The 26,466-nt window shown below is 36.3% G+C and overlaps 1 protein-coding gene across 16 annotated transcripts in view; it reads left to right on the forward strand.

The window, feature by feature from the left end:
* The window catches only part of METTL25 (methyltransferase like 25), a 130,113-nt gene that overhangs the window by 28,518 nt on the left and 75,129 nt on the right, over window positions 1-26,466 (forward strand). For all 16 annotated transcript variants that reach the window (XR_012005725.1, XR_012005726.1, XR_012005723.1 and 13 more), the window contains 2 exons: window positions 4,145-4,741; window positions 5,579-5,726. Coding sequence is in view for 1 of the 16 variants with exons in the window: in XM_072772928.1 (XP_072629029.1) it covers window positions 4,145-4,741; window positions 5,579-5,726 (745 nt within the window). In the remaining 15 variants the exon portion in view is untranslated. The remainder of the gene's footprint in view (window positions 1-4,144; window positions 4,742-5,578; window positions 5,727-26,466) is intronic.

Consider the following 26,466-nt stretch of genomic DNA (forward strand, 5'->3'; position numbering starts at 1 on the left):
ATGTCAGCACTCTGTATAACAAGGTTTCTGTGGGAAGTCTCTTAAACAGAATTAGGAGACTAGGAAGATACCTCCCACCAGGCTTTGGACTGGAGAATCCTTTATTTTCAAATCCATAAGATGATCAGGAAGGAAAAGACTATTGCGAGTAAGGGGTAGGAGACCAGAATGGTAGAGATTTTGCTATTCAGACTAGATAGTTTGAAGGCAAAAAGTTGTATGGCTTCTGTTACTTGATTGCATAGAGGTTTTCGTTGTCTTGCTGCTACATACTCTACTAAAAGACCAATTTGAAGAGGGGTAAAAATCAACATGGATTAATAAAATAGAAGGATAAGTCAGCCCACAGATTTCCTAGGAAAAGTTGCCTACTAACAAAGATTTATTTTTTTTAATTTTTAATTTTTTTAAAGATTTTATTTATTTATTCATGAGAGACACAGAGAAAGAGGCAGAGACACAGGCAGAGGGAGAAGCAGGCTCCCTGCAGGGGATCCCCAGACCCCAGAATCATGGCCTGAGCCGAAGGCAGATGCTCAACCACTGAGCTACCCCAGGTGCCCCTGAAAAAGGTTATTAAATATAATATTGTGAAAACATGATTCTTAGAGTCTCTACAGCCATCTTAACAACTAGAGGTATTACAAATAAGATGTCCCCTGGGCTCTGTGTGGTTTGGCCTCTGAATGGTTCAGCCATTCTACTGCCAGATTTCATAAGTAAGGTGAATTTTCTTCCTTGTTCAAAACTTGATGTTCTATTACTTGCAGCCAGAATATTTTTGATTCACAAGTAGAATCACCATAAACAGTTAAATGAACAAGCTCAGTTACCTCTTGGTAAGAAAACATTGGTAGGAACAAATGTGCTGCTGCTTATAAGCAACCCACTGGTTGCTAACTTTAAGGTTGTCATCAGCATCAGTAAGTGTGTTTCCTAGAAGGAAAGGAATAGAGAGCTTTGCTTTCCCTGGAGATTCAGATAGGGAGGAACTGATTAATAGTTTCTACTGTATAGCCCTTGTATTCATGAGTCTGGGAATGGTATCTTCAGTTAGACTGTAATTCCTTAAAATTAAGGTATATATAATGCTTCTATATTTCCTATAACACCTGGCCCAGAGATGAACATAAAAAAGGGTAGAGGGAGTTCTTTGTAAGCTTATTTATGGGGATTATAAGGGAGTCTTACCTATGAGCTCCTTGAATTACAAGACCCTAAAATTTTTAAGGATTTAATTAATGGCATTACTTCAAATATAAAAATGTCTCCTTAATGGGCTCATACTTATATCAGAGTTTAACTGATTTTAGGATAGACATAGATTAGATACTGTTTTCTTGGAATAGTCTTGCTGTAATTTTTCATTTATTTCTTACGGAATGACATGGCAATAAAATAGCAATCTTGGTAATATTTTATTTCTCGTTTTTAGTTCTGTTGAGGTATAATTTACATAGTCACCAATTCTAGGTGTACATTTTGATGAATTTGGTGTGTGCAGTTGTGTGACCACCACCATATTCAAAAAATATTTGTCACCATAAAAAGTTTCCTTTTGCCCTTCTGTAAGATATTTCTTTTTCCACTCTCAGGTAACAACTGATCTGCTGGTAGTAGTTTTTTAATTTTGTTTTGTTTCGAAGTAAACTCTGCCCCCAACATAGGGCTCAAACTCATTACCCTGAGATCAAGAGTCATATATGCTACCGACTGAGCCAGCCTGGCACCCTTGACCTACTTGTAATTTTGAATTTCTGGAACATCATATAGATGGAATCAAATATATTGAGAACTTCTGTGTTCGAATTGTTTCCTTTAGCACATAACTCTTGAAAGTCATCAATGTTTTTGTATTTATTCTTTGTTTTTCTTTATGCAATGGTATGGCTATTACAATTTGTTTTGCCATTCACAGGTTGATGGACATCTGTGATGTTACCTTTTTTTTTTTTTAAGCTCCTATGAATATTCACATACAAGACTTTGTGTGGACATGTTTTCATTTATCTTCAGCAAATAGCCTACAATGGGATTTGTAGGTCATATAAAAGGTGTATATTTTAATTTTATGATGAGCCACACCATTGTTTTTCAAAGTGCCTGTACCACTTTACATTTGTGAATATATCATTATGATTTTAGTTTGCGTTTCCCTGATAGCTAGTGATGATGGGCATCTTTTCATGTTGGCCATTTGTATATCTTCTTTTATGAAGTGTGCATTCAAATATTTTGGCAAGTTTTAAGTTGTTTGTCTTATTATTGAGTTGTAAGAGTTCTTAAATATTTCAGATACAAATCATTGGTCAGATGTATGTTTTGCAAATACTTTTTTTTAACTATGTGTTTTAAATATCAAAAATTTGAATTTTAATAAAGTTCATTTTTTCAATTAGTTCTTTTGTAGTAGATACTTCTTTAAGTCCTACATAAGAAATCTTTGCCCCTCTCAATGTCACAAAGATGTTCTCATACTTTCTTCCAGATTTTAGTAGTTTTTATTATCACATTTAGATTTGGGATACACTTCTAATTAAGTTTTGTGTTTGCTGTGTGACAGGAAAAGTGCATTTTTTCCCCCCAGGGAGTCATCCATTATACCAGCACCATTTGTTGAAAAGGTTATCTTCTCTATTGGATTACCTTAGCCATTTTGTTAAATATCAGTTGATTATATAAATGTTGGTCTATTTCTATATGCTGTTCTTTTCCATTGATTTATTTATGTATTTTTATACCAGCACTATGCTATCTTTGATTACTGTAGTTTTATTTATTTATTTTTTTGATTACTGTAGTTTTATATTAATTCCTGAATTAGGTTACATCTTCCAACCATTTTTTGCAAATATTTTATTTATTCATGAGAGAGAGAGAGAGACAGGCAGAGGGAGAAGCAGGCTCCCTGCAGGGGGCCCAATGCAGGACTCGACCCCGGGATCACACCTGGGCTGAAGGCAGGCGCCAAACTGCTGAGCCACCTGGGTGTCCCTTCCAACCTTATTCTTTTTCAAAAGTATTTTGATTATTCTAGGTATTCTGCCTTTTTGTATAAACTATAATATCTACTTCTAAATTTTTTAAAGAGACCTTGTTGGCATTTTGATTAGGATTGTGTTGAATCTGTAAGTCATTTCGGGGAAAATTGACATCTTCATTTTGAGTCTGCCATTTTGTGAACATGATGTATCTTTATTTAGATCTTTTAAATATTTTCTCTGCTTTTATAGTTTTCAGTGAATAGGCCATGCAGAACCTTCACTGAATTTATTCCTAGATATTCTATTTTTTTTTGCTATTTTAATTCAGTTGGTTTTAAATTTGTTTTCTAATTGTCGCCCTTTGCCGCTATATTGTGTACGTTCTGATGCTTCATTATTAATCTCTAATGATCCTGTATCCTGACACATTGCTAAATTCACTTGCTAGTTCTTTTAGTTTTGTATATTCCTTTAAATTTTCTGCATAGTCATGTCATCTATGAAGAAAGACAGTTTTATTTCCCATGTTTATATCTTTTACATCTTTTCCTTGACTTTTTATACTGTCTAGAACTTCTTTTAAAATGTTGAATGTAAATGATGAAAATGGTTGTTTTTTAATAGGAATCAAAAATTAAAACAAAAAAACAAACATAACAGGTTGTATAAATTATACAACCATTTCTTTACTTGCTTAAAATTTTTTTTAAGATTTTATTTTTATTTATTCATGAAAGACACGGAGAGAGAGGCAGAGACACAGGCAGAGGGAGAAGCAGGCCTCCTGCGGGGAGCCCAGTGTGGGACTCAATCCCAGGAAGCTGGGATCACGACCTGAACCAAAGGCAGATGCTTAATTACTGAGCCACCCAAGTGCCCCTTAAATTTTTTTTAAAAAGATTTTATTTATTTGAGAGAGAGAGGAGGGAGCGTGTGCACAAGCTGGAGGGAGGAGCAGAGGAAGAAGCAGACTCCCCAGTCAGCAGGGAGCCTGAAGTGAGAGTCCCGGGACTCTCAGATCATGACCTGAGCTGAAGGCAAGATGCTTAACCAACTGAGCCACCTAGGTGCCCCTACTTGGTTTTTAAAAAGGTACTAAAGATGCTTTCTGTTCTCATCTGACTAAAATCCTTTAATTCATTCTGTTTTTCTTACTTTAGGTAATTGACCTGGGTTCTGGGAAAGGCTACCTAAGCTCTTTTTTGTCCTTGAAGTATGGCTTAAAAGTTTATGGAATTGATTCATCAAATACCAATACTCATGGAGCTGAGGAGAGAAACAGGAAATTGAAGAAACATTGGAAAGCCTACCATACTCGGTCAAAATTAGATGCTAATGGACTGGCATTAAAAATGGCAAAAGAAAGGAAAGTGCAAGATGAAATTAAATATAAAGTAGATATTGAGGGACAATGTAACAGCAGTCCTGCGAATCAAGAAAAGATGTCTACTTCAGATTTTTTGCCGGATTTTTCGGATTCTGTAATTTCTAACATTAGAGCACAAATGGAAAACCTACACGTGTATTCACATCAAGAAGAAAACTTGTGTTTTGAAAATGCCTTTTCTCTTATAGACCTTTTGCCTATTAATGCTGTAGAACCTACTTCATTTCAAACACCTAAGAGAAAAATGTCTGAAGCAAATAAAGAGAGAAGAAAAATGACATCAAAGTCAAATGAATCAAATATATATTCACCTTTAACATCTTTTATCACTGCTGATTCGGAACTGCATGATATTATTAAAGATCTGGAGGTTATTTCACTTTTGAATTCCTTAATTTCATTTTTAAAAACGCTCTAAGACATAGAATTAAATCTTAATAGTAAGCTTACTTGACTTAATCTTATTTGGTTACATTAATCTAAAGGACCAAGAAATATGATCAGAGGCTATATGCAAACAATTACAAGAATCTGTCTAATATAAGATTAGTTGGAAGAATGTTCTCTGAGTCCTTGAAATCATTCTGAGTCCTTGAAATATTAAGATCTTTGACTGCATGTATGTGCCCACACATTCTGTACACACATTCTTTATGTGTGTACATTTGAAACAAAAAATTTTTCCTGAATTTCATATTGCCATATTTGATATAGTGAATAAACTATACTCTTGGTGTTGGAGTAGAAATGCCAAGTTAGCACCACCTATTCTCTATGACAACATTTTATAAGTTTTGGTAGGCAGTTTGTGAAGAACTTAATAAAAATATTGAAGAAGCTGTAAATGTGTCTCAGTTCACAAATTTGTCCTAATGTAAGCTTCATTTGATTGTCCAGTCTTTAATATGGGCTAGTTGTTAAGCAGATATTAGTTGCAAAAGATATCAGAGAAAATTCAAATGGATAAGTAACTAAAAACATTAGAAAATAAACTCAAGAGTGTGTTAGTTATGATAAAAGATCACAGTCATTTTGCCTATAAAGGAAATAATTATTCATTTAAAAACATACACTACTTTCTAGGTAGACTGTGATCATTTTTAAAAGCCCCATACATTCTAATGAACATTTAAAATCTTCACCTGAAATTTTTTTTAGCCTTCCTCTTACTAATTCCAAAATTTATTTTTTCTTTTCATTTTTAAAGGATTGTTTGATGGTAGGTTTGCATACTTGCGGTGATCTTGCTCCAAATACTCTGCGAATATTTGCTTCCAAATCTGAAATCAAGGGAGTTTGCAGTGTGGGTTGTTGCTACCACCTCTTATCTGAAGAGTTTGAAAACCCGCATAAAGGTACAGAGTTTTCTATACCTCCTAATTATATTTATTTGAGCATAATGACTGCTTTCTGTCTCTCCTTTTTTTTTTATTGTTTGCAATAACATTTTGAATTCACATTTACGCATTTTATTATATCATCTTACGCATTTTATTATAGTTTTTTGTTCATGAAAAGGTCTTAATGAATGCTAAACACTGCAAATATTTAAAATTTTTATAGGTACATTTGAGAACTTCTGTTTAAAAACACTTGTATGATATACATTTACTTAAATAGTGAAGCATAGTTATTTTGAGATGAATATAGAGTTGCAAAGTTTGCTTTATATTTAAAGCCTCTGTTTTGTAAGCTGTATTGATATTTGTCATAAAAAAAGTTCCTTACTGTATTTTGAAGAGTCAACGTACTCTGATTTTAACAATCTGCATAACAGCAGTTGCATCAAGATAATATTCAGGGATCCTTGGGTAGCTCAGTGGTTTAGCGCTGCCTTCTTTGCCCTGGGGCGTGATCCTGGAGTCTCAGGATCAGGTCCCACATCAGGCTTCCTGCATGGATCCTGCTTCTCCCTCTGCTGTGTCTCTGCCTGTGTCTCTCTCTCTGTCTCTCATGAATAAATAACTAAAACCTTAAAAAAAATAATATTCAAACCGTTCCCTGGACTGAGAAGGTACCTGAAGGGTACAGTACAAAGTACTTAGGTAGGACTTGAAGCATCTCGTAGCCCTTCTTCAGAGCCGCTCCCGAAACACCTATGTCTAATCCATTTTATATGCTCTTTCTGTAAGATGTAGTTTCAAAAGCACTGGTTCAGATTAGCTGGTTATTTAGTCTATTAACATTAGCAGTTCTCTTTTCTATTAGTATAATGGATTCTTTATCAACATGCACCATCTTGTTAAGAATTTTACATCAGGGACATGTGTGGATATGGATGGTATTGTATGCTCTTCTCAGTTTTAAAACCCGGGTGAAGATGAAATTGTAATTATTTTTCATTCAGTCATGTCCAAGAGGTAAAAATTGTGATTGTATAATTCTACTGAAATTTGACTGGATGAAACAGAGGTCATCCTTAAAACTGACAAAGATTTTTGTGAAATAAAAGTCCATTGAATTTGAATTCTTTTGTGTGTCTTAAAAAGTATCTTTTAGGAAAAGGTGCACAAAAGTAAAGTTGTGAATAAATAGAGATACACACAGAGAAGGCAAATTGGCAAAAAGTTAACAACAGTTTGGTTTACATGGAGAATATATATATTTGTTATGCCATTATTTCCAACCTGTCTCTGAGTACAAAAATTTTCTAGTAGAAATTTGGGGAAAAAAGTAAGCCCAAAAATAGAAAAAAAAAAAAGTAACCAAAATATATACAGAAGTATTTTACATTATCTTACAGTCTTGTACATCTTTCCTAAAAGATGAAGAATAACCTTCTATACAATCACAGTTGTACCATTTTAAAAATATTAGGTGAGTAGTGTTTTCCTGCATCAGCAAGAGATTTTATGTAGGGGAGGTTTGGTTTGTAATTCAGCAGCTTCCTATTCTGTGGGTACAGTGAAATGGGTTTTTTAAAATATAATTGGCTTATTTAGAGTAGGTGTAGATGCTTGGTGTATTCTTCAGTTCAGAAGTATTGTCCTCTACAGTGTAAGATCTTTAATTTCAGCTGTCTTTTTCTCTCATTCATTTTATCATCATCATACTCCCAGAGATGCCTTCCCCTTCCAAAGGACTTCCCTTGCCTCTGCAGGCAGTACTGTTTTAGGACTGCCATCTCTGGTCCTACTGGACCTTTGCAACCATTGCTGTGTATCATCAGGTCTCAGACCTAGTCTCAGTATTTCTCACCAGCCATGGGATCCTCTTTTTTGACTTTGTACTCTATTCTAATACCCATTTTTCCACACCTGATTTTCCCTCTGGAATGATCCTCTCAGCTGGTTCTGCTAGTTTAGGATGTTTATTTACTAACTTACATTTAAATCAAAATTTGTAGTGTAGTTGTGGCTTATGAATAGTTTTCTTTATTCTATGTCTGGTTTTTGTCAAACATGTAATGAAACTCAGATTTAAGGGACTCATTATTTTATGACAACCAGGAAGTACCATTGGTACATTTTTTATCATGTCTAGTTCTCTAAATCTATTCCTAAAGGGTTTGGTAAAAGCCATTTGCCAGGGTAGAAAAAAAAATTAAGAGAATGCATACTCACTCGTTTGTCTATCCATTTTATTTTATTTATTTATTTTATTTATTTATGAGAGAGAGGGAGAGAGGCAGAGACATAGGAGGAGAGAGAAGCAGGCTCCATGCCGGGAGCCCGACGTGGGACTCGATCCCGGGACTCCAGGATCGCGCCCTGGGCCGAAGGTGGGCGCTAAGCCACTGAGCCACCCAGGGATCGCCAAATCTATCCATTTTGTATTAGCCTTTAGGTACTTTTCTTTTTTAAGATTTATTTATTTTAGAGCACGTATGAACAAAAGGAGGGGCAGGCAGAGGGAAAGGGGGAGCGAGAATCCTCAAGCAGACTCCTTCCTGAGTGTGGAGCCCCACACTGGCTCCGTCCCAGGCTCCAAGATCATGACCTGAGCCAAAATCAAGAGTCAGCCGCCCAACCAACTGAGCTACCCAGGTACCCTTAGGTACCTTTTCTAAGAGATTATTGCATTAAACTATTGACAAGTGTTTATTGACCATGTATTTGAACAAAAATGAAAAATATACTTGATTAGGGCATGTTCAGTGGAGAAGTCTTTGAAGAATCTGAAAGGAGAGGGAAGATAGTAGCATCTGCATCTTCAGTCATTCCTGCTTCTTTCCTGCCATGGAAAGAGCTGATATGTTTATGAGTCTTTAGAGTGTAGGTACTGGTTCTTGGTCACTTTTGTATCTTTAGATACTAAGCACATTGCCTCAAACATGATGCCTAGAGATCAGTGTTTGTATAATGTGTGTATAATGTGTGTTGAATAGATAATTTAGAACAAGTGACTAGCAGTAGAAAAAAAAATCACTATCACTGTAATGGCAGCTGCATTTCTTTCTTTCTCTCTCTCTTTCTTTTCTTTCTTTCTTTTTTTTGAGATTTTTAAAATTTATTCATAAGAGACACAGAGAGAGAGGCAGTGACAGAGGAAGAGGAAAAGGCAGGCTCCCCATGGGGAGACTGATGTGGGACTCGATCCCAGGACCCCGGGATCACGGCCTGAGCCAAAGGCAGATGCTCAACCACTGAGCCATCTAGGTGTCCTGACAGCTGCATTTCATACTGGTAGGAGACAATATGATTGAATAAACATTTCTTGACTAGTTACTATTTTCAAGGCTTGGTACTTGGTACTTCATGTATAGTAGAGATGAGGAGAGGCTCATAAAAAGTCAGTACTTTGGAAAAAAGTAAAAAACTCAAATAGATGCCAAGCAGAGTTCAGTTCAGTTCAACATTCATTGAATGCCAGCTGTGTTCCATACTGTGCTAAGCAGTGATGATATTAAAATGTATGAGATACCATGTTCACCCTCAAGAGATTAAAAAAATAGCCCTTAATCCTAGGAACCAGAGAGTCCCTGTTAGTAACTTAATTTGCAAAAAATCAACATAGAAAATTCAAATAATATAGAAAGATATTAAAAATAAAAATAAAGTCTCCCGACCCATATTTTTGCTTTCTTGTTTGATTTTCCAGAAAAGATCATGTGTACACATATGTACACACTTCATGTTCTTCTATTTTAGGGAACCAGAAGATAAACAATTCATTTTTTCACTTAATATATTGTAATCTTTTCATATCTGTACATACAGTGTTGCCTTGTTCTTTTAAGTGACTCCAAGGGATTTCATATGCTATTTTTTATAAAATATGGGAAGAGTGTTTCCCTGAATTTCCTAATCCTCCAACATTAGTTTCAAAAGAGTGTAGTAAGTGCTTACAAGACAGAAATTTATACCTGTGGATCTTTTTTTTTTTTATTTTTTTATTTTTTATTTTTTTTTTTATACCTGTGGATCTTATACCAGAATAACACGTAGCTCAGTCTGTGATGGGGGAGTGAGAGTTGAGGTTATGCTCCCAGCGTGGTGAATACCCTCTGTGACTTAAAAGATCAGTAGGAGTTAATCAGACAAAGTGAGAAGGATATTACAAACAGTAAACAAAGGCATAGGGTGATGAGTGTTCACAATCAGGTTTCCTTCTCTTTGCTTTCCACAGTCACTGTTTCTCTTTTCTCCCATCCTTTTTTTCCTTATGTCTTTCTCAGAAGCAGTGATAATAATCCTCATGGTCATTTCAGTGAGTAAAAAAGCAGCTTTAAGAGAGAATGACGCCTCCATTTTCGGATTTCAGTTTACCTAAAAGTCATTTCGCCAGAATCTCTCTTTGGTTCTTTTAGTTTATTTATTTAGTACCTAATTATTCATAAAATAATCCTTGAGTCTTCTGGGAAAATTAGGTAAACCAGACAACTACATATCTTCACACTCTGGAAATGGAAGTCTCTCAGTTAACAGATCTCAAGCTTTTGGTCTTGGATCCTCTGCTTCTCTAGTGTGGAAGTTAACCACTGTTCAGTGAGTGAATAGGACATTTTTGGCTCCAGGATTTAGACAAGAAAAAGTGTTGGGAAGCTTTATAACAACACTGACTGGCAGCTACAGACTCATTTTCCCTCCTTTTAGGCAGGATTAATTCAAGGAAAGACTTTCCTATCAAAAGATATCTTGAGAATCACTGAGGTTATCAGGTAAACAATACTAGGCTTAACTGACAAAAGCTAATAGTGGTATCTTAGTACTGCTTGCTTTCCTTATGCATATCTGAAACAAACAGAAGATTGTGAGTTTTCCTTGTCAGGAAAGCAAAGAATAAGCAGAAAGTGACAGGACTGGGTGTTATGATGAAGTAGGTAGAAATGTATACAATAGGAGTACCTTCAAATACTTTGGAGGTCGAGAAGAGAGGTGGAAAGCCAAGAGACAGGAGAAAAATATAGAAAAATAAGTGATAGGAGCAACAAAAACAGCCTTTATTTGTGTTACAGTTTTGCCTAGCTTTGGACTGTCACATTTTCTCATCTCAAAAGCCAGATGGCAAAGGTAACTTACCCCCTTCTCTTTTTCCCAGGTCTTATCTCCATTTTCTTGCCTTATCTTGGCTATAGCAAAAGGAAAAGATGAGAGCTATCTCCTGCAATTTTTATAACAGTATCTCTAGATTCTGGCTGCCCAGCTAGATCAAATATGGCACTTTCAGTATATAGATGCCAGGGACCTGCTTCTGAACTTCTGAATTACAATCTCTATGAATAGCACTTAAATATAAATATTTTTAAGAAGCTCTATAAGTAATTCTGATGAACAGCATGCTTGAAAACAGGATATTTATTATGATTCCATAAGGGGACATAACAGAGTTCTAAAAGATGACTTGTAGAAATATATTCAAGATTTATTTATAGTCATTTCAGTCTTTCCCATGTGTAGACTTAGAGAGTCTACTGACATGCCAGTTTGCAGATCCAATTCAGAGACTGGACCCAAAAGCACCCAAGAGGGTGTATCAAAGTACAGAATGCAGAGTGCTGGAGTAATTAGCCAAAAAAATGTCCTTGAGGTGTGGAGCTCATAATAAAACCTGGGGAAAACCAAACATAGAGGGCAGGATACCATGTCATGAATGCATAATAAACTTGCTAGAATAGACAAAATCAAGGGGAAAAAGATAGGAAAGCAGAAGAATGTCCAAGATAATTATGAATATTACTAGAATTTTGATAGTTTAACTTTGTTGAAGAACTGTGTGTGTGTGTGTGTGTGTGTGAGTGAAGGCAGACAACAACAGTTTGTTATGGACTATATAGCTGTAACTATTTGGATAGATAAAATATGAATATAGTCTCATTTTGTATATACAGTGTATACTATGTAGTTCTCATTTCCCTTACCAAAGTAAAAATCCATCACTATACAGTTTGATCATTATATTAAACTAACTTATAGGGCAAGAGGTTTGCATGCATAAGGTTAGCCTATTTCCTGTCATATATCTAGCACTTGGGTTCCATGGAATTATATCTCTGAATGGTCAAGTGTGTCATGTGTCTCTCTCTTCATATCTTATACACCTGCCCCTCACCCTCACTTTGTTTGCACAGCTGTTTTTAAGTTTAAATTGGGGCATGGTAGCCCTTTGGGATGTAAATTTGAGTTATTAATAGTCCAACGTAGTATAGTAGGAAAGTCTGGTATGTACACTGCAACTTTTTATGATGATATGTACTATGTAAACAATATGTGTTTTACATGATATGTTTACCCAGTATGCTGTGGTAGACCATGGAGGTGGTCCGCCATGAATGTCAATTTTCAAAAATACCTCAAAGCTCTCTGAGTCATCATGAATACTGAAGTTATACCATATGTTTTAAGAACTGCTTTTAAATATTTATACATTATGAGCCAGTAGTTCCTAGGAGAACAAGAAATACCAGGAACAATTTTATTTTAGTGCTTTGTAGAACACGTATATTTTCCCAAGCTTGAATTGTTGCAGCCTTTTGTTTTAATACTGATTATTATTGTCATAATTAATTTGAAATGCTTTATTACTTTTCCCCCTCAAAGTTGGAGAGAGAAATTCTTTTGGTTGTTTTCCTGTAAATGTAGAAAAGTGCTATAAGGAAATACTACCTAATATTTACCTATTACCTGTCTAGATCCATATATCTCTTCCTCCTTGCTAACTAAACTATCATTTTGTTAAGGTATCAGTCTTTAGGAAGATTGTGTCCTTTTATAGCCTTAGAAATAAATTACTTTCTTTTTTATTTTTTAAAGTAATCTCTACACCCACAACCCTGAGATCAAGAGTCAAATGCTCATCCCACTGAACCAGCCAGGCGCCCAAGAAATAGATGACTTTCAATCTCAGTTAATTATGGTAGTTTTATTTATTTAGGAATGGATATGAGACACAGTTCTTACCAATGAAGCAGGAGGAGCATATCTCCTAGGGGGTTTCCTAGGAAAATTTTAATTTTTTCCTTAAAACTGAGCTCAAGGCAGGAAATCCCTTTTTTTTTTTTTTTTTTTTTTTTGGTCTCTGAACTTGGTCATTTGTGTGTATTTGTTCAGCTTAACAGATGTATCTCTCTATATCTGCCTGTTATATATACTGTCAGAAATTGGTGTTAATGCTCTGAGTCCTTCAGGCCCAGTCTGAGGGACAAAAGATAATTTTATATTTCCTCTAAGTTTATACAATCATTATAGATGCTTAGGAATACAGAAAGAGTAGAGAAAGATCTAGGACCCTGAAAAGTCACATCAGGCTGTTTTATAAAACTTCTTCCGTGGCGTTGGTAGAAAGCCCCTACTGGGAGTACCTCTTGCCAGGGGCCTAGATTTGTGCTTGGTCTTTCCTCACCCCATCCCCAGCTCAGTGCCCAGCAGTCTTCTAGTATGGATAGTGCATTCCAACAACTGTAGATTTGCAGATCACATGAACGGTGTAACCTTTGAAAGCCTGCAGTATACCTTCATGTTTACTCCATGCCTTACTGTGTTACAGGGTATTAAGGTGATTCTCCCATAGGTTCCTCCATTTATTTTTGTTTTGTTTTTAACCAGAGGAGGGCTGTAGATAGTCTTTTAGTGGCATATTTCAATCTGGTTCTGCCATTTCTATATCCAATGGTAATATTTCAAGGGCACATGATTCCTCTCGTATTGTAGATTCTCTGTTTATGTCACCAGTAGGAACTTAAAGGAAGCTAGATACTTATATAGTCGTCTTCACTGTCTTGAGATGAACTATTGATATGACTGCTTTAAATTTAGAGGTACTTTACTGGGAAAGTTATCTGGAGGGTTTTATTTTTCCTGTTTTTTTTTTTGTTTTAATTTTTTTTAGATATCTGGAGGTTAAAAAAAAACGTTGAGCATATCATTTGAAAATGTAGCATACTGCTTAAAAATAAGTTTATCTTTTTCTAGAGATCTTTCAGATACACGGTATATGGTATTAACTACTCTTAAGATGGGCAGCACCCGTGGCGCAGCAGTTTAGCGCTGCCTGTGGCCCCGGGGCGTGATCCTGGAGACCCTGGATCAAGTCCCACATCAGGCTGTCTGTATGATGCCTGCTTCTCCCTCTGCCTGTGTCTCTGCCTCTCTCTCTCTCTCTCTCTCTCTCTCTCTGTCTCTATGAATAAATAAATAAAATCTTTAAAAAAAATACTCTTAAGACAATATTAGCTGGTTAATAACAGCATTAAACCATACATTGTATCATACAGAAAGGTATGACTAGTTTCTTTGTCATGGTAATAGAAGTGAATTATTCCCCTCATTGCAGCAGTACATAGAATTGCTGTCTTTTCAGTAAAGACTCGACAATATATATTTTCTGACACATATAATATGTATTTTACTAAACAAATCTTTTTGCCTAGTATAGTCTTTTAATACTGGAAGTTTGAGGGATGTAGAGGAATAAGGCATGGTTTCTCTTTTCAAAACAACATGTATTTGACTTTTATTTCTAGCAGTGTGGGAGATGTGATTTTTCCGAGAAACGATCCTACTGTAGTTCAGCTAGCTTTTGGCTAAACTAGAACATGCAAATTTTTTAAAGCATTGCTGAATCCACAAAAAGTAAGGGAAATCTCTATGATTCAAGAAAAATCAAAACCTAAAAGTTAGGGATGCTTGGGTAGCTCAGTGGTTGAGCCTCTGCCTTTGGCTCGAGTTGTGATCCTGGGATTGAGTCTCACATCAGATCAGGCTCCCTGCAGAGAGCCTGCTTCTCCCTCTGCCTGTCTCTGCCTCTCTGTGTGTGTGTCTCATGAATAAATGAATAAAATCTTAAAAAACAACAATTTAAGGTTAAAAGGAGAGATGAGGAAGAGGAGTTGAAACCAGAGCCTGGAACTGAAGCCATAAGGTAGCAGACAGTGTTGTCCTGAGGCAGATGCTTCCCACAGTGGGATCTAGAGAGTAATATTAGGCCTCCTGCATGGTCAGGGGCCTAACCTGAAAAGTCCATACTAAGCCATGACCTTGAATGAGACAAGAATTTTCGGTCAGATCTATACAGAAACAAAAATCAAATCCCTACGAGGGAATACTTTTCCAAATTCAGGTCCTTGGAATTTCTGTAGGTTAAAATCTACGAAATATTAGCTCAAAACTTAACAAACTAAATCACAAAACATGTCTGGCTGGACATAACCTGAATGCTCCTTGCCCCTATTCAACTAAAAATACTGAATACAGTTCAATTTTGTTTCTTTTTAAAAGCATTGAAATACTAGAAAGATACATAGTATTTATCAGGTCAACATGTAGGAGAATGCAGGAGTCCACAAAGATGATGGAAGCACTGAAGCCACTAAGGGTATTTGTGTCATAGACCTTCAAGGGGTAGGCACACAAAGGAGTCTTACAGGACATACTCTCACAAGTTGAGACCACAAAGGTGAGGACTAAAGTCAGGGCAGCAGTAGTAGAGATAGAGTTAATTAGGAGAATTTAAGAAACATTTAAGATTGTTTAGAGTGGGAGATAATGAAGCAGGAATTGTCAAGGATTATTACCAGGTGTCAATTTTCAGCCACTGTGTAGGTGGTGGCACAACTTACATGATAGGAAACACTAAGGATGGACCAAGTTTCAGGCAAAGTTTTGAACATGTTTAATATTTTGAAATTGCTTTACGTATGAGTGATGCTATTTTGGGAAAGTTATATAAAAACAGACAATTAAATACATGGAAGTGGAGCTCTTGTAGCGTAATCGTAGGATTTATTTTTCTCTTATTTTCCGGAAAATCTGTAGTAGCTGACAGTGTCTCATACATAGTTCAAGGATGTGGAGGCCAAGGTCTTTACAGTTTTATTGGCTTTTCAATTATGGCTATATAATGGTTGCTACTGTCCAGCCATTATAGTTCAAATGAAAAGAAATATGAAGATGAAAGAGTTTCTCCCATCAGAGACAGTGCCCTAGATAGAACTTCCTTTCCTTATAGACTAGTTTTAAAGGCTAGGAAATGGAATCTTCTAGATGGGTACATTGCACCTCCAAATGAAATCAAGATTCTGTGAGTGAGAAAGAAGGAGAAACTGGGTATTAGGTGGGCAATTAGCATAGTCTATCACTGTATGGGTGTGTGTATGTATCACATATGTGCCTTTGTGTAGTATTAATACATGAATAAGACACAAGAAAGAGGAAACTATAAAGGAGAGTGAGAATGTAACAGCATGTAATCACATCCATTGTCCTCTTCTTCCTTTCTTCCTTTTAATAATTATAACTCCTCTTAGTTTTAGCAGAGAAAACATCGCCCAAGCATCCAGAGTACCCATCTCCCATGAGAAGAATTCAAGGCAGTAGAATGTGAGTCAGAAAAATGTATGCAGCTTATTTAAAAGTGCTGCTCAGACCCCATTTTTTTCACCCTTCTTGCCAGCCAATTAATGACAGTAATCCTGATACCAGTGCCAGTAGCCAGCTCTTGAGGATGCCAGAGCAGCCCCTGTCATCTGGGTCTCTGGATAACACATTGTACACTGCCTGGCTTCTTTTGGACTATCACAAGAGAGAAGTAGACTTCTGTTTAATTTAGGGACCTATGTTCTGAGATCCTTTGTGACACCCTATCTAGTGTAGGTTAATCTAAGGCCTTGTTCTGAGTGCTTCTCCTTTGTGTGAAACTTGTATCTTGAGACTATAACTGTATTTATGTGCTATGAATCTACACAAGCCGATAGTAGTAGCAACAATAAACAATAACGTGATTTATGAATTAATTATGTAGGTATATGATTTATAAGTGATTTCTTAGAGATAAGGAAAAAGAATATGATAAGTGTTAAAAGAACCATTCTAGCTAAAATGTAAAGATTACTTCCTGTCAAGAGGTTAGGAAAAGCTTTATGAGGTAGTAACTTTGGAATTGAGCTTTACAGTGTAAGATTTAGATAAGCAAAAATGAGAGGGGCATTCCAGGCATATGAATGAGGTAGGTTAAGTCAAAGCGCAGTAGGTCACTCATTGGGAATGGCTGAATTCTCTAGCTAGGTGGTAACCTAATTCATATGAACTATTGAAATGTTGAAGAGTATTGAAATGAACTCCTCTGGAAAGTCCATTTTGGTAATAAAACTTTTGAACAGAACAGTAATGTGACCAAGAGCAGAAGTTGTCAGACCTGTGATTCTCAACCATGAGATTTGTTGAGACCCTAAAGTGGGGAAAGGAAAATAAACCAGAAGCTGTGGGACCAAGGCTAGGGGAACTAATTCAGTGGAAGTATTTACCCCAAATCAGGTAGCTGGTTCCCTAATAGTATTCAGAAGGCAAACTCTAGGGGCACCTGGGTGGTTCACTTGGTTAAGCGTCTGTCTTCTGCTCAGGTCCTGGTCCCAAGGTCCTGGAATTGAGCCCTGTGTGGTGCTTCCTGCTCAGTGGGGAGCCTGCTTCTCCATCTCCCTGTGCCCTCCCCCTGCTCACTTGTGCTCTCTCATGTGTGCCCTCTCTCTCTCAAATAAATTAAAGAAAGACCAGCTCCCATCATGTGTGAGTTGGCATCTATCATCTATATAGTATCATTACTATATGTGAAGCATTATTCTAGGTACGTTACTAGTATTGACTCTTTTTGTCTTCATCTCTCCTATGAGGTAATAATGTTACCATTCCCATTTTCATTATTCTTCATAACACCACTATCAGGTAACACTATTATTATACTGGCCATTTCAGGTGAGAATACTGAATGGCATGGCGGTTAAGTAACCTGCTTAAGATCATACAGTTAATAAGTAAAGGAGTTAGAATTTTAGCCCAACCAGTCTGGTTCTAGAGTCACACTCTTAAAGCATCTGTCAGAAATTGAGACAGAGAGATAGGATTTGGCCTTCTGGAGAGATTCTGTTAATTTTAAAAACATCAGGGCTAAAACCCAGTGTATTAGTTTTGGATTAATTTCTGGCTTTTATTGGAGTCCGAGAATCTAAACCAGAACCTGAGGCAAAGGCTTAGGTAGATCTTCTGTGTAAAAAGTGAGACAAATAGGGGAAGCTCAGGGGATACACAAATGCTAGTTCTTCCTAAATATAGAGGAGAGTCCAAGTACAGAACTGAAGACAAATTCTGGTCCTCACCTCTTTTTAAGAATATCAATCCTTAAAAATGGAAAAGCTTGGTTAGTTTGAGTTTGGAAACTAGGGAGGGATATTGACACTGGTGGCGATCAAGACAGTTTGGAGATTGGTAAATCTTTCCTCACTCATACAGGGTTAGGACAGTTTCCTAATTTCTGCTTCTCTCTCTTCAGTTGTGTACCCTATAACTTGTTCGCAGTCAAATAGAGTGACATGGTGCTATTTTCCTTCTCTGGAATATGAAAAGGGTGAGGGGTCTCTGAGTGGCCAAGCTTATATAGAAATACCTTTTGTTTTTAGGAGCAGCATTATCCTTAAACATCTCTATTTTGTGTTAAGGTTCAATGAATATAGGTATTTAATATGAGATAAATGTGTCATCTCCCACATTCTATAAGCTTTCTTTTTATGTTAAATATCATGCTTTATTTGCTAGAATTACTATTTTATTAAATTGGCATGATTTTAATAGCTATATCCTGCTTTGATTTTGCCTTTCTTTTTTGGTTTTATGGTCTATACCACGTAATTAGCTTTTTCTATTTTTCTATTCATTTTCTATTTGCGTGGGCCACATGGGCTTTGAGAGAAGGGAGACTGAGACAATTTCAGGATGAGTTTTGCCATAATGTAGGAGGCATGTGGCTTCTGAAGAGACTCATCTTGGACAGAAAGAAAACAGTGGTTAACCATACCTAGAATCTCAGCCAGAACCTGAGTTTTAAAATACTTTTGGCTGTAAATAATAGCAAGTTCACCCAACAGTGGCAAAAACAACAAAGTCCTTAATTTCCTCACATAAACAGAAGTCAGGAGTAGCAGTTCTAGGGTTGATTCACTGATTCTGTGACATCAGGGCCCTGGATTCTCAGGGCTGTAGTTATAGACATTATGTCTTCATCAAAAGTGAGTTAGAGGGCAGCCCAGGTGGCTCAGCCTAGGGCCTGATCCTGGAGACCTGGGATCAAGTCCCACATCGGGCTCCCTGCCTGACGCCTCCTCCTCCCTCTGCCTGTGTCTCTGCCTGTGTCTCTCATGAATAAATAAATAAAATCTTAAAAAAAAAAAAAAAGTGAGTTAGAGACTTTCTCCTCAAGCATTCGCCCCTCTGTCCAGGCTCTGTCCAAGAGGGTGAAAAATATCTGTCCAGAAATTTCTCAGAATTGTTTCATGTCTTCTTGCCCACACATATTTCACAAAGTAACTTCTGGCTGTAAAGGAGTCTGTAAAAGTGACTATTTGACTTTTCAGCCTCCTTGGTGAGGCCAGCAAAGGGTACAGGTGTTAAGCTATGTCTGCAAAATACTTTTTCTTATCCTCCCCCACCTCTCCTCCTTTCTTTCTGCTTTCTTTACTGTTTCCTCTAGGTTGTGTACTGATTTTGAGGACTGAGTAAAATGAGAGCACTAATTCTCTAAAAAGAGAGGGGCAGTGATCTCTTCGAGTGCTCTTTTGCTTTGGCACCTACCACATAATTTAATCGTTATTAAATTAATGGTTTAGGTTTAATGTCTTCAGAATGCTTTAGTATTAATTTCTTGGTGTAGACTCTGACAACTTTAAAACAGAAAGTTTATCTTTAAAATTTTTCTTTTAATGCCTAACAGTCACCAAAATATGTGATATATAGCAAGTACTCAATAAAGGAAATTTTAAGAAAAAACTGATTCAGTACTGGTTAAAACTTAAAAACAAAAGTGTTTGATGAGACATCTTGAGAAGAGATATTATTAAGTAGTTTGGGAATTCTTAAGGTACTGAGCTGGCTTTGCCCTTCTCAGCAAAGGTAAGAAACAGAAGGTTAAAGAAGGTTTACATTCCAGAGGCCACTGGAGCAAAATGATGAAAGCACACTATCCTGGTGAGACAGAGGTCTTATTTAATTTTAAATATACACAAACTCAGATTCCTTTGTGATCATAAATTATAATTCCTTCTTTGGTTTTCTTTGAGAAGAAAGAAGAAACTTCTAAATACTCACCTATTAACTATGAAGTTTCTATTTCTCTCTAAAGCATGTAATCTTTAACCTCAAATCATATGATGACCACAAAGGTTGTAAAATTTGTGAAAGAAGAATGTATTGGTTCTCTTGATCATAATAGTGGTTTCACATTTTTTTGTATATTTTTTTATTGGAGTTCGATTTGCCAACATCACATAACACCCACTGCTCATCCCATCAAGTGCCCCCCTCAGTGCCCGTCACCCAGTCAGGCTCATTTTTTTTTTACTCAGATCCAAATTAAGAAGTACGTTTTATGTCATTACGGATTAATAGATAAATAAAACTGGTACTGAAATTTCACAAAAAATTACTTATTCTTTCTTCTTTTTGGTTAATTAATATTCATTTTTTGAAAGGTACTGGATCTTATAACACACAATGCATGCTAATGTGATTATTTTATTCCATTCTGTTAACATTTTATAAAATGTTGGCCATAATCCACTAAATTGGTTTTATGACCTATTAATGGGTTGTAGCTAGTATTTTGATGGTAAATTTATAATGGCTGCCTTTTGCACCTGAAGAAAAGCCCCCAGTATGTGTTTTCTGATTTCCATGGTGTAAATACACCCTACTTGGCCAGTTTCAAGCTACTATCCTGATGTCACTGGGTGTTGAAATGGGAAGAAATGACATATTCGGCTTTCTCTGGAGCCATTATGAGCCAGCTTCGCTACACCACTGGCTATTATAATATATAGTTTAAAATGAATATGAATTCATGTTTATTATAAGTAAGTTCATTTAAACTGCAAATCAGGAAAAAAAAACAACAACTGCAAATCACCTTATCTGTTAAACATCACAAACGATGTCTGTTACATAGCAGATACCAAATATGTATTTGGTAGAAGAATGAGTTCTTTATTTTGACAGATATGAAAGAGTATTTGTATCTCTCCAAGTTTGTTTCTTTTTCAGTTCAATTATTCACACAAGGACTATAATTTCTTATCTGAATGTCATATAGAGATTTTTTATATTCATAAACTTAAAATTGAAGAGGAAATGTTTTACTGTATTTATATGCTATGATGCCTACTATATCATTTGTTCATCACTGAAATGGTTTTCTAAGAGTTTTAGCCTAAAATTTGATAAAATAAAAACAAATTATTATTAAAAAAGCTATAAGTGATTATATTTCAAAACAATTCTTTGAAGAAAAGAAAGCTTCAAAAACAAGTTACATAGAAATGATGGATTACATTTCATATTCTTTTCAATGAACAATCTTTTAGCCTTTCTATAAATCATTAATATTTGATCCAGAATCTGGATATTAGGGGCATAGAATTTTTTTTTTTTTTTAGCAACTCCTTTTAATTTAAAATTAACCTGAAATTAAAATGAAGACTCTGAAACAGTTATAGAAACATAAGAGCTGATTTAGTAACAGCTTTGGGCATTGAGAATATCAATAAACATTTATTCAGCCCAGAGTATGCAGAGATTTGGAAGACACTCCAGAACTGTGTACCTACTAACTGACCACTTTGCTAGATAAAACACCTTAAAAAAATTTATAACCCGATGGGAAGACAGATAACAAAAGACAGCTGTAATTCAATGTGATAAGTGCTATATTAGAGTTATAAGTTACATTGAAAGTGTAGAGCTGGTGACATTTAAATGCCCAGGGGAGTCCAAGAACACCACTTAGAAGAGGACATGCTTTGACTACCTCGAGTTTTACTTCTGTCTCTGCAGTGCTACACCATTGGATAAATCAGGTAGCCTTTGTGGGTCATCTATAAATTAGTGAGAAGAAAGGGGCTAACTTCAGTGGCCTTGGAGGTTTCTCATAGTTCCAGTAATGATTCTGTGACTTGAACGTAGCTTTCCAAAATATGCCTTTTGTTCCAACTGAACCTCACCTATATTTATTATGACATTTAGATTTAGTTTCATTATCTTCTTTTCTTAATTATATTGGATTTTCATGAACAGATATCTACCTTCCTACCATGATTCTACATTTGGATGATAATATAGAGGTTTTGAAAATAAGTATAATAATGGCCTTAAGTTTATTTTCCCCAAAATTTGGCTCTAAGAAGTAAAATTACCTAATAATAATTTATGGGAAGTGCATATTTACATTTTCATTTACTTAACTATCAATATTAACAGTTTATTAGCTTATTTAGTAATTTTAGTAACTCAGAAACCATGAGGAGCAAACTCAGCTTAAATAAGGTATTGCTCTTGTAATCTTATAGCAGATAAGTAGACTTAACTGTCAGCCCTGTAGATTCAGCTGTTTATAAGCTTTCGTTACAATATCACATTACTTCTCACTATTCAGTTGGGTTTATGTCTCAGAACAATTCTTGCCAATTAATATGGGAAAAATATAGAGGTTTCTAGATGTACTTGGCAGTCTTTATACAATTACTTCACATAGACAGCTGTATCTAATCTTCATTCAGTTCTACATTTTCTGGAGTATTGGCACTGATTTTACTTTTGCCATAGGGCATCTTCTTGCTGTCTAGAGGTAGTTAAATGGAGTTTTAATACATTTTACTACTTTTTTTCTTTAGTTTGCACCTCGTTATTTCTCATGACTAATATAAGTGGTTTCTGAAACTCATGCAGATTGTATTTATTCAGCATAAAAAAAGTTCTCCCTGTGCTCATGGTAAATAAAAGAAGTCAAGAATGTGATTAAATCTAAAATAGAAAATTAATATCTACTTAAAAGAAATAGTAAAGAGAAATAAGTTATGTTTCAAATATAGAGTAATATGAAATCAAAGCTAATAGAAATTCTTATCAGAAGGTTAACTATCAAAGTAATACAAAACAGGGCTTTTGAAAAAACTAAATTACATTTTGCTAGGTTTATTTTTTTAAGATTTTGTTTATTAGAACATGCGTGGGGGAAGGGCAGAGATAGAGGGGAGAGGGAGAAGCAGACTCTCTGCTGAGTGGGGGAGCCTGACATGTGGTTTGATTCCAGGACCCTGGGATCACGACCCATGTGGAAGGCAGATGCTTACCCGAATGAGCCACCATTTTACCAGGCACCATTTTACTAGGTTTATATACAAATTTGGGTTTGTATATTGTAAAGCATATGATCTTGAAAAATATTTTGCGATAAATATAGTATTCTCACATTTCTTTTTCCCATGGTAAATAAAGTATGAGCAAGTGGTCTAAATTTGTTTCATCATCAATCTGGCACAGTGAATAAAATTTTCATTGGAATGAAGTCACACCATGATCCATAATATTAGTCTGAAGACTGTCTCATTGACTTAATGTTTCAGATGTTCAGCATATGTCTCAGTGTAAACTCTTATCAAGACTGTTAAAGGACTCTGAAAAGAGCTCATTAAGAATGGTAGGAGAAACTTTTTGGGCTCAGTGAGAGCAATTGGGGAGCTACTATCACAGTGGTGGCCAGGCCAACACCGTTTTCTCTCAGCATCGAGACTTTACCATTCCTACAGTCATGCACAAAAACAGCCAGACAGTAATGTCTAGATGGATTTACTAAGAAATGATGCTTCAGGCGATGTCTGGGTGGCTCAGTCGATTGGGCAGCCGACTCTTGATTTCGGCTCTGGTCATAATTTCAGTGTACTAGGATTGATTGAGCCCTGAGCTTATTGGGAAGTTTGCTCAAGGATTCTCTCCCTTTCCCTCTGCCTCTCCCCCCACTCACACACATGCACACATGCTCTCTTTCTTTAAAATAAGTAAATAAATCTTAAAGAAACTGTTTTATCATAGATATGATTCTATAAAAGTAATAGATTACATTTTTAACTAGCTGTTTATTTTCTGTTGTACATATACTATAATTTACATATTCTCTCCCTTGAGATTATATTCCTAGCTGCACTTTTAACCAAAAGATAAGTGAGATACTAATGCATTGATTATATCGTGGAACTAGAAGTGGAAATGAGATGCAGAAAGAAAAATGTTGTAAATGGGATTGACTCCTTAATTTCTCTTTCTTCAGTCTCGTTGTTAGTGTATAGAAATGCCACTGATTTCTGGGCATTGATTTTGTATCCTGCCACGCTACCGAATTGCTGTATGAGTTCTAGCAATCTTGGGGTGGAGACTTTTGGGTTTTCTATGTAGAGTATCATGTCATCGGCAAAGAGGGAGAGTTTGACTTCTTCTTTGCCAATTTGAATGCCTTTAATGTCTTTTTGTTGTCTGATTGCCAAAAGCATAAGACACCTAGGAATAAACCTAACCAAAGATGTAAAGGATCTATACCCTAAAAACTATAGAACACCTCTGAAAGAAATTGAGGAAGACACAAAGAGATGGAAAAATATTCCATGCTCATGGATTGGCAGAATTAATATTGTGAAAATGTCAATGTTACCCAGGGCAATATACACGTTTAATGCAATCCCTATCAAAATACCATGGACTTTCTTCAGAGAGAACAAATTATTTTAAGATTTGTGTGGAATCAGAAAAGACCCCAAATAGCCAGGGGAATTTTAAAAAAGAAAACCATATCTGGGGGCATCACAGTGCCAGATTTCAGGTTGTACTACAAAGCTGTGGTCATCAAGACAGTGTGGTACTGGCACAAAAACAGATACATAGATCAGTGGAACAGAATAGAGAACCCAGAAGTGGACCCTGAACTTTATGGTCAACTAATATTCGATAAAGGAGGAAAGACTATCCACTGGAAGAAAGACAGTCTCTTCAATAAATGGTGCTGGGAAAATTGGACATCCACATGCAGAAGAATGAAACTAGACCACTCTCTTGCACCACACACAAAGATAAACTCAAAATGGATGAAAGATCTAAATATGAGACAAGACTCCCATCAAAATCCTAGAGAAGAACACAGGCAACACCCTTTTTGAACTCGGCCATAGTAACTTCTTGCAAGATACATCCACGAAGGCAAAAGAAACAAAAGCAAAAATGAACTATTGGGACTTCATCAAGATAAGAAGCTTTTGCACAGCAAAGGATACAGTCAACATAACTAAAAGATAGCCTACAGAATGGGAGAAGATATTTGCAAATGACATATCAGATAAAGGGCTAGTTTCCAAGATCTATAAAGAACTTATTAAACTCAACACCAAAGAAACAAACAATCCAATCATGAAATGGGCAAAAGACATGAAGAGAAATCTCACAGAGGAAGACATAGACAACATGGCCAACACGCATATGAGAAAATGCTCTGCATCACTTGCCATCAGGGAAATACAAATCAAAACCACAATGAGATACCACCTCACACCAGTGAGAATGGGGAACATTAACAAGGCAGGAAACAACAAATGTTGGAGAGGATGTGGAGAAAAGGGAACCCTCTTACACTGTTGGTGGGAATGTGAACGGGTGCAGCCACTCTGGAAACTGTGTGGAGGTTCCTCAAAGAGTTAAAAATAGACCTGCCCTACGACCCAGCAATTGCACTGTTGGGGATTTACCCCAAAGATACAGATGCAATGAAACGCAGGGACACCTGCACCCTGATGTTTATAGCAGCAATGGCCACAATAGCCAAACTGTGGAAGGAGCCTCGGTGTCCGTCGAAAGATGAGTGGATAAAGAAGACGTGGTCTATGTATACAATGGAATATTACTCAGCTATTAGAAATGACAAATACCCACCATTTGCTTCAACGTGGATGGAACTGGAGGGTATTATACTGAGTGAAGTAAGTCAGTCGGAGAAGGACAAACATTAGATGTTCTCATTCATGTGGGGAATATAAAAAATAGTGAAAGGGAATATAAGAGAAGGGAGAAGAAATGTGTGGGAAATATCAGAAAGGGAGACAGAACGTAAAGACTGCTAACTCTGGGAAACAAACTAGGGGAGGTAGAAGGGGAGGAGGGCGGGGGGTGGAAGTGAATGGGTGATGAGCACTGGGGGTTATTCTGTATGTTGGTAAATTGAACACCAATAAAAAATAAATGAAAAAAAAAGAAAAATGTTATAAATAGGGCTATATGTGTCATGGTCTAGAGAGAAACAAATGAGAAATAATAAATAGCTCTTTTACCATTGACTAACCAGCTCTACTGCTTTAGAATAGTCTGCATAGAAAAAGTCCATAGGTGGAATATATATCTTAGTGACTTTTTTTTTTTTTAATTTTTATTTATTTATGATAGTCACAGAGAGAGAGAGAGAGAGAGAGAGAGAGAGAGAGAGAGAGGCAGAGACACAGGCAGAGGGAGAAGCAGGCTCCATGCACCGGGAGCCCGATGTGGGATTCGATCCCGGGTCTCCAGGATCGCGCCCTGGGCCAAAGGCAGGCGCCAAACCGCTGCGCCACCCAGGGATCCCATATCTTAGTGACTTAAAGGTAGCTTCTTGTGAAGGCAGAAGAAGAGGACCAGTAGGGACTCAACCCATATTTACATAATGTGTCAATTAATTAACATGAACATATGATCATAGTGCTATGATTTTCCTTAAATGTCTTGAATTCTAGGATCTTTCTCCAGGACTTCCTTTACAACTTAAATCATTGTTGATAGCTATGTATAAATTTTATCTTTTTAAGTTATTACATTTTTATACCCATATTTATTCTAA

This window comes from Canis lupus, chromosome 13 (assembly GCF_048164855.1).
Source record: "Canis lupus baileyi chromosome 13, mCanLup2.hap1, whole genome shotgun sequence".
Lineage (NCBI taxonomy): Eukaryota > Metazoa > Chordata > Mammalia > Carnivora > Canidae > Canis > Canis lupus.